Source organism: Vigna umbellata, chromosome 11, assembly GCF_029865625.1.
Source record: "Vigna umbellata cultivar VRB3 chromosome 11, Vumbellata_1.0, whole genome shotgun sequence".
Classification (NCBI taxonomy): Eukaryota; Viridiplantae; Streptophyta; class Magnoliopsida; order Fabales; family Fabaceae; genus Vigna; species Vigna umbellata.
The window spans coordinates 14,799,811-14,808,901 of record NC_142175.1 but is presented as its reverse complement, the minus strand read 5'-3'; the positions used below and the strand labels follow the sequence as shown (position 1 = coordinate 14,808,901).

The window sequence follows — 9,091 nt, the reverse complement described above, 5'->3', positions numbered from 1 at the left end:
CGAGCGTCCACTTCTCCTGCCGAGCGTCCAATTAGCGCATCTCGACGAGCGTCCTCTTAGCTAGATGGACGAACGTCCTCTTAGCTTTCTGGACGAGCGTTCTCTCTGCCTGGCTGGACGAGCGTCCTCTTCTGCCTGGGTGGACGAGCGTCCTCTTCTGCCTGGACGAGCGTCCGCTTCTGCCTTGCACCAAAACAACCTGGTAATCGATTACACATGTTTTGTAATCGATTACCAGTGCTTTTGGTGGCATACAAATTTGAAGTCGTGCAGGGTGGTCATGATTTCAACATTCTGTAATCGATTACCATTACATTGTAATCGATTACAAAGTCTTGAAGTCGTTTTTGGGGTGCACGACTTCAACACTGTTGCTATGAACAGTGTGAAGTCGTGCAGGAGGGGCACGACTTCTTCATTTGAAGTCGTTTGGGCCCCCCACGACTTCCCCATTTTCGTAAATTTGGTTGAATTTGCCCATTTTGGTAATATTATAGGCAAATATGCCTAGTTTGGTGCAAAACCCGCATAAAGGTAAGCGTAATCAAAATGAAATAAATAACCAATGCCAAACAATATCACCGTGACAGCTTGGAATCAAGAAGACAAAATAGTGCTCAATCCATTTCTAGAGAAGACCGCCTGAATACACTCCCAGTATTTTCATTTCTTTCAAAACGTTCAAAACCAAAGCCCCTAAAAAAAACGAGAGACCGAGAGTGAGTCCCCCCCAAATGTGTGGCGGCTGGGCTGTTTTTCTAAGGGCCGTGTGTCCTCTTTTTTTAGGGTAGGGTCCACACAATAAAACCCTAGGGTGCCAAGTCACTAACTTCTAATTTTGGGTCTAATCTAATTTACCAAAAATTGACCCAAAATATAAGAGTTGATACAGAAATTCTAAACTACTGAATTACAATTTAATTAATTCTAAAATGTCTGTGTGGAGAGTCTTGAATTTATTTGGTATTCTTCCTGATGTCCCAAAATGTATTTCCGAAATTTTCCTGCACTTCAAAAATGCACTTAATCAGCTCAGAAAACCCAAATTAGCACAATTACAAATTTCCGACCAAATTAAGCAGAATTCGGAAAACGGGGAAATAACAAACAATTAAACACAATTCCCTGGTTTATTTAAGTGCAATAAACTAAATTTAATTCACGAAATAACGACTCATCAAAATAGACCACACTTAGTCTTTTGCACTCCTGGGCAAAACCAAGACGAAAACCAGGGAACTACTCAAACATCAGGGAGCTGACACAGACTCGACAGACAGACAACAAAGACTCCAAAACAGAAACACAATTGCACAATTCTCACAAAATCTGGACGGTAAAAGGTATAGGCAGAATCCAACACAGAGTCAATGAAAGCAAATACTCAAAGAATCATCCAAACAGTTCAGTACAAGGAATACATTCAATCAGTTCAAGAGATGAATCAAAAGCAACAGAGCCTCACAGATGCACACAATCAGTGTTTCTCTCAAGTGTTTAAGGTAAATCAATGTCACTCAATGCACTCAAGAAAGCAATCACAAACAGACTTGGCAAGCCTCTAATATCAACACTTAAGCACATACGCATGTTCAAATCAAAAGGTATTTCATGGTTGTAATGGGGCCAAGGACAAGGGAGGATATATCTGGATAAGAAGCTACAAACCATAAGGAACAGAGGAGCAATGGGGAACAAGTGTAAACAAATTCAAACACACCCACAACCTCTAATTCCATCCTCTTCTTGACTCCATTATTCACAATTATTCACTATTTTTTTCTATTTTTCTGCTCTTCTTATTTTTTTCTCATCTTGTCTCTTTTCTTTTCTCTCTGTTTAGGACACAACTAAAAGAGACAAGATACACAACATATTTACGAAACAAAACAAGAAGAGGAACCAACTAGCCAATTCATCAGAATCCCCAGGAAGACCACACTTGTTCCCAAAACACTTCCAAAGCTCCAAAATTCCCTAAGGTTAAGTTAAACATGGTTTTTCACTTAGGGCTAGTGTATGAGCTTCAAAACAAAGAAATGGGGAAAGTACAGGCTCAAAAGGGTTATCAAAGGATCACAATAAGGTAGGCTTATTTGGCTAGAGAGGCTCAAGAACAAAACTGCCTTTATCACTTCCAAACATGCATATCAATCAAGAATTTTCAACAAGAGTCAAGCCAAGGCATATGTGCAAGCAATCAAGAGACATATCACACACAAGGAAGAACATAAAGTGGCTCAAATTCTCTCATAGGGCATTTGTGTCACAATCAATTCAACTCTCAAACATCATGATCATCTTCCAAGCAGAGAAAAGCAAGGATTTCAAACAACTCAGAGTATCAATGAAGTGAAAGACACATCTACAACCTAAACAAAGTCCAGAAATCAAGAGAAACATATAAAACTGTACACAAGACATGACAAAAATAACCTAGAAAAGAAAAAAATTTAACCAAGAAAACAAAAACTAACAAAGAAAAATAAAAATCTCCCCCAATAGACCACACTTAAACTACACAGTGTCCTCAATGTGTCATAAGCATAAGATCAGAAATCATAACAGTCAACAAATCATGGACAAGTGCAATAAAAGTAGGGAAAGGAGGAGAAGAGAAAAGGAAAACTCCCTTGATCATGGTGGCAGTTGCCAAATTTGGACTTTCAGGGAGATGTCTTCCACCACAGGATCCAGCAAGGAAGTTTTGAGGAAGAATTGCTTCATCCTCCATATTTGATCAAGCAGGGAAATGTCTTCCACAGCTGGATCTAAGAAGCAAAGATTGTTGATGAGCAGGTTCAGCTGGTGCCTATTGATCTTGAAGCTTTTGTAAGTGTTAGCACCTTTATTTTCCACTGTGGGTGTTTGTCTATCAAATTCATGTGTACCTCCTGCAACATGGTTAGTGCGATGTGTCTCCAAAGAAATGATATGCAGGGGTATAACACCCAATCCCAGTGTAACAGGCTGAACAACAGATATACTCTCAGAACATGAATCAATTTCAAATTCAAAAGCAATATCAACAACAGACTCAGATTCATGTTCAGTGCATGGGGAATAAACATTTGGATGTGATAGCAAAAAGTGGTTCTCATTATGCAGAGAAGGACAATTAAGAACAGACTCATCAACAATATAATCATCAACACACCTATCAACATCATAATCATGCATAGCACAATCATCAACAGAATAATCAATTTGAGGTATGTTTACCTCCACTTCCCTAAAGATTGGAATAGTGGTGGAGGATGAAAATGGTCTACCTGGCTCAAAATTACTGCTTATACCTGCCTGGTCCTCAAAATCTTCATAAGTCTCCGCATGTGCAAGAGTAGAGACATCTGAAGGTGGGAAAGTATGTGGCGCAGTAGTAAGCTCATAACTCTACTCCCCATCTTCTATGTGGATGACACTAACATCATCAGGAATCAGAGCAGTCTGAAATGGTGATTCCTCTAAATCTTGAGACTGTTCCTGATTGAGTTGAGTAGCCATCTGCCCTATCTGGTCATTCAAGCTCTGAATGGACGCTCTGGTCTCTTGCTGAAACTGCAGGTTCTGCATGGTCAACTGCTCCAACAACTCCTGCAATGTAGGCTCAGAAATAGAAGGCTGAGGAGCTATTTCGGCAGAAGCATCATATTGTTGACTCTGATATTGCTGGACTAGTGGAGGCATGAAAGTACTCTGGAATGGTGGTTCTTGATATTGATGTTGTGGAGCATTGTACCATCCCAAGGTAGGGTCATTCCATCCAAGACCGTATCCATCTTGCACATGGGAGAATTTGCTCAGAAATTTATGCTCAAGATCTTCCCATCTGGTAATGGATCCTGGAGGAAGAGAGTCTTTCCAATCTTTTGCTGCTCTTTGTAATGAGTGCGGGAATGCCCTTAAGAAAACTAGATCGTCCGGGACATTTGGAAGTTTCATTAAAGAGCAAATTCGATAAAGCCTATCCAAATGTTCATGTGGGCATTCATCTGCAAGACCATAAAACTTGGGCAACAAATTCATCAGTCCAGTGGTGAGAACTAAATGATCACCATCCTCATTGGGTGGAACCGGCTCCCAAAGAGAGCTCTCAGAAGTTGGAGGATGGGTCATATTGTTCTGCATCAAAATCAGCAGAATTACAATCAGAGTAACATGCAGAAGGAGAATCGTAATTAGAGGCACAAGCAAAAGAAGCACTATTCACATAACCAGAATAGGTAGACATGGAAAAAGAAAAATACTAAAAATTACGAAACAAATAAAACACAACACATTTATACATGCAACACGCACACACAAAACAGAACATCACATCACATCACATCACAACACAAGACAAAACGCAACACACACAAACACAACAAAAAGACCTAAGACTGAACCGTTGGTCCCCGGCAACGGCGCCATTTTGATGAGAGGGTCGCACCTCCCACAAAAGTTGTGCATAAAAGAATGCAGTATAGTACTAGGAAGTGACTCCTAGGTCGTCTCTCAAGGACCAAATGTGGTTCAGTCTCAGATCAAACACACAGTGGGGGGGTTTTGAAAATGTTTTTGTGAATGCAATTGAACTAAAAAAAAATGAAAATTAAACACAACCGAATATAAATAAGAGCATTAAAATGAAACTACAACAGATAAATATCCAAACACAATTCAAGCTGTAAAAATGCAACGATTACACTAAAACGTTAAATGCACAATATTGTCATCTATCCTACACATTCACCATCAAAAAGAAGAAAAGCATTTAAACATACAATATAAAATATTCCAAGACAAAAGAAATAAAAGAAAATAAAACTTTTCTACCATTAACCATGACCCACACATCTACCAAGAGAAATTGGAATCTGTAAATGCTTCTGAAAATCACTCCTTGGCCATGACACTTCATGAGTTCCCTTTTAGAAAATTAAAACAAGTGAATTCTTCCATTGATGGCTCTCAGCCGTGACACTTTGGTGTGCATGCAAAGAGAATTAAAATAAGTTAAATGCTTCTCCTTGTTTGCCTTTGACCGTGAGAATTTCATGAGGTGCATCCAAAGCAAATTAAAATAATGGTAACTCTTCTTCTTGGTTTCTCTTGCCGTAACAATTCCATGAATTGGAACCAAAGCCACTTAATTAATTGAAATGCTTCTTCCTTCCACCTTCACTTCCAACATCTAATATATTTTAATTACCACATGGTACACCCATTTCCCAAAAGCAATTGAATTGATACCTTTTCTCCATTCTTCATCGTTCATTGCAATCCCATCCAGACCGTGATTTCACTGCACACCGAGACACATTGCGCGTGTAGCTACTCTTCTTCCAGCTCCACTTTTTGTGCACAATACATTCTAGAAAAATTGAAATGCCCTTCTCCCTAACGCTGCTGCACTCCACTGGACGGTGCTTTTCTCCTTCCAGCCAACCGTGAATCACCACTTCCATTTAATGTACATCTTCTCTCCAGCTCAACGTGTACTGCTTCCAACTTAGACGGTGCAGCTGTGTGCTCCCTGCTTCCAACCATCACCGTTCCATTTCTCTCTCTCTGTTCCAATCTCCCATTCCAAGCAACGTGCACACAAGCTTTTACTTAGGTGGCGGCTGGACCACACACCTCTAGCACCTACTTTTCTCCAATTGAAATGAACATAGACCGTGCACACCAACGCTTTCTTGCTTCCAGCCGTGAAGATGAATTCTCCCCTCTTCCACGCTTCAATAAGCACACTTGTGCCTTCCTTCCACCATGAATCAGCGCCTGCTTTCTTTCTATCAATCCACGCCCATGTGCATAAAGGTAAGCGTAATCAAAATGAAATAAATAATCAATGCCAAACAATATCACCGTGACAGCTTGGAATCAAGAAGACAAAATAGTGCTCAATCCATTTCTAGAGAAGACCGCCTGAATACACTCCCAATATTTTCATTTCTTTCAAAACGTTCAAAACCAAAGCCCCTAAAAAAAACGAGAGACCGAGAGTGAGTCCCCCCAAATGTGTGGCGGCTGGGCTCTTTTTCTAAGGGCCGTGTGTCCTCTTTTTTTAGGGTAGGGTCCACACAATAAAACCCTAGGGTGCCAAGTCACTAACTTCTAATTTTGGGTCTAATCTAATTTACCAAAAATTGACCCAAAATATAAGAGTTGATACATAAATTCTAAACTACTGAATTACAATTTAATTAATTCTAAAATGTCTGTGTGGAGAGTCTTGAATTTATTTGGTATTCTTCCTGATGTCCCAAAATGTATTTCCGAAATTTTCCTGCACTTCAAAAATGCACTTAATCAGCTCAGAAAACCCAAATTAGCACAATTACAAATTTCCGACCAAATTAAGCAGAATTCGGAAAACGGGGAAATAACAAACAATTAAACACAATTCCCTGGTTTATTTAAGTGCAATAAACTAAATTTAATTCACGAAATAACGACTCATCATGGACGAAGTTGAGAAAGTGGGGGAAGTGGACAAAGTTGAGTAAGTGGAGGAAGTGGAGGAAGTGGACAAAGTGGAGGAAGTGGACAAAGTAGACAAAGTGGAGGAAGTGGAGGAAGTGGACAAAGTGGAGGAAGTGGAGGAACTAGACAAAGTAGACGAAGTGGACGAAGTGAAGGAAGTGGAGGAAGTGGACGAAGTTGACAAAGTTGAGGAAATGAAGGAAGTGGAGGGAGTGGAGGAAGTGGACGAAGTGGAGAAAGTGGACGAAATTGACGAAGTGTAGGAAGTGGACGAAGTGGAGGATGTAGAGGAAGTGGATGAAGTGGACGAAGTGGACGAAATGGACGAAGTGGACGAAGTTGACAAAGTCTACGAAGTGGAGGAGGTGGAGGAAGTGAAGGAAAATGACGAAGTGGAGGAAGTGGTCGAAGTGGACGAAGCATAGGAAGTGGAGGAAGTGAACGAAGTCGTCGAAGTTGACGTAGTTGAGGAAGTGAAGGAAATGGAGGCAGTGGAGGAAGTCGACGAAGTGGAGGAAGTGGAGGAAGTGGACAAAGTTGACGAAGTGGAGGAAGTTGACGAAGTGGAGGAGGTGGAGGAGGTGGAGGAAGTGGAAGTGGAGGAAGTGGACGAAGTTGACGAAGTAGACGAAGTGGAGGAAGTGGACAAAGTGTAGGAAGTGGACGAAGTACAGGTAGTGGAGGAAGTGGACAAAGTCTAGGAAGATGAGGAAGTGAAGGAAGTGGAGGCAGTGTAGGAAATGGACGATGTGGAGGAAGTGGACGAAGTTGACGAAGTGAAGGAAGTAGAGGCATGGGAGGAAGTGGAGGAAGTGGATGAAGATGATGAAATTGAGGAACTCGAGGAAGTGGACGAGGTTGACGAAGTCTACGAAGTGGAGGAAGTGGAGGAAGTGGACGATGTTGACGAAGTTGAGGAATTTGAGGAAATGGACGAAGTGGAGGAAGTGGACGAAGTTGACGAAGTGGAGGAAGTGGAGGAAGTGGAGAAAGTGGACGAAGTGGAGGAAGTGGACGAAGTGGAGGAAGTGGACGAAGTTGACGAAGTGGCAGAAGTGGAGGAAGTGGACGGAATGGGGGAAGTGGAGGAAGTGAATGAAGTGGACGAATTGGTCGAAGTGTACGAAGTGCACGAAATGGACGAAGTGGAGGAAGTGGGTGAAGTGGACGAAGTTGAGAAAATGGAGGAAGTGGGCGAAATGGAGGAAGTGGACAAAGTTGAGGAAGTGGAGGAAGTGGACAAAGTGGAGGAAGTTGAGGAAGAGGAGGAAGTGGAGGAAGTGGACGAAGTAGACGAAGTGGACGAAGTTGAGGAAGTTGAGGAAGTGAAGGAAGTAGAGGCAGTGGAGGAAGTGGAGTGATAACAGTTGAAAAACTGTTATTTTCATGCTTAAAATTGAGACTAAAAGCAACCTTTAACACTTAGAAACTAGCTTGAAATCATGCTTTGGGTCATACTTTTAGAAATAAGAGAGCTGGACAGGTTTATGCTTGTTTTCAGTGTTTTATGCAGGTTTTAAGGTGAATTTGGTGAAAGAAGTGAAGAAGGATAGAGATGGAATCAGAAAAGAACTCAAAAAGTGCAAAAGGAGAAGTAGCAAGTACCGCTCAATGGCAGTTTACCGCTGAGCGGCACTCAGGAACTCACGTTGGATCCGCTAAGGGTTGAAAATGCCGCTGAGGGGGAAGAATCAACTCACGCACTTACCGCTGAGCGGCACTATTTTGGGCTTGGGCCTAATTTTCTGTATATTTTAGAATAGTATATAAGCTTTAGGACGTCCTAGGGTTTGTATCTTTGGCCGAGACGAAGCAAACACTCTCTTTTCCACCCCTTGAAGGAAGATCTTGGATGCTCAGGCTACCTCCTCATCTTTCTAGGGTTCTATCTTTCTTTATTCATTATTGTTCATCTAGTTTCACCATGAATATGGTGAACTAAACCTTGTATTGTTGTTGGGGAATCCATGTAGTCTTGTGAAACTCTCATATATGGAATTTGTGTTAACATCTTATTTTAAGATACATGCTTTCTTTCATCATTAGTTAGGGTTTTTCATTTTTGCTTAAACCTTGCTTTGTTTAACTCATTCATTGCCATGATTATTGATTTTGTCGATATGGGAACATACGGGGAACTAGTGGAAGTGGATGAAGTGGACAAAGTGGAGGAAGTATACGAAGTGGAGGAAGTGGAGCAAGTAGAGGAGGTGGAGGAAGTGGAGGAAGTGGAGCAAGTGGAGGAAGTGGACGAAGTTGACGAAGTTGAGGAATTGGAGGAAGTGGACGAAGTGGAGGAAGTTGACGAAGTACACGAAGTGGACGAAGTTGAGGAAGTTGAGGAAGTAAAGGAAGTAGAGGCAGTGGAGGAAGTGGACGAAGTTGATGAAGTTGAGGAACTAGAGGAAGTGGACAAAGTTGACGAAGTGGAGGAAGTGGACGAAGTTGACGAAGTTGAGGAATTGGAAGAAGTGGAGGAAGTGGAGGAAGTGGAGGAAATGAACGAAGTATAGGAAGTAGAGGAAGTGAACGAAGTCGACGAAGTGGACGAACTTGACGAAGTTGAGGAAGTGAGGGAAGTGGAGGCAGTGGACGAAGTGAAGGAAGTGGACGAAGTGGA

General features: G+C 41.6%; 1 protein-coding gene across 2 annotated transcripts; it reads right to left on the bottom strand.

Annotated features, from left to right (window-relative positions):
• Positions 1-597: 597 nt before the first annotated feature.
• LOC148191031 (uncharacterized) lies at positions 598-6,124 on the bottom strand. Of its 2 annotated transcripts, none has more exons than XM_088102470.1 (2): positions 5,236-6,124; positions 598-4,122 (listed from the first exon to the last, which is right to left on the bottom strand). In XM_088102470.1, exons 1-2 carry the CDS (start codon positions 5,251-5,253, stop codon positions 3,394-3,396), a joined length of 747 nt encoding a protein of 248 aa, XP_087958596.1. In that variant the 5' UTR covers positions 5,254-6,124; the 3' UTR covers positions 598-3,393. The 2 variants fall into 2 exon arrangements, with proteins under 2 accessions (XP_087958596.1, XP_087958595.1); XM_088102469.1 differs by having other exon boundaries at positions 4,819-6,123.
• Positions 6,125-9,091: the final 2,967 nt, after the last annotated feature.

Bases quoted from the DNA above. Each gene is read 5' to 3' on its own strand.
- LOC148191031 (XM_088102469.1), bottom strand. From the start codon at position 4,839: ATGTGTGGGTCATGGTTAATG. The intron at 4,123-4,818 runs GTAGAAAAGTTT...ATTTTGATGCAG, and splicing joins TGTGTGGGTCATGGTTAATG to AACAATATGACCCATCCTCC.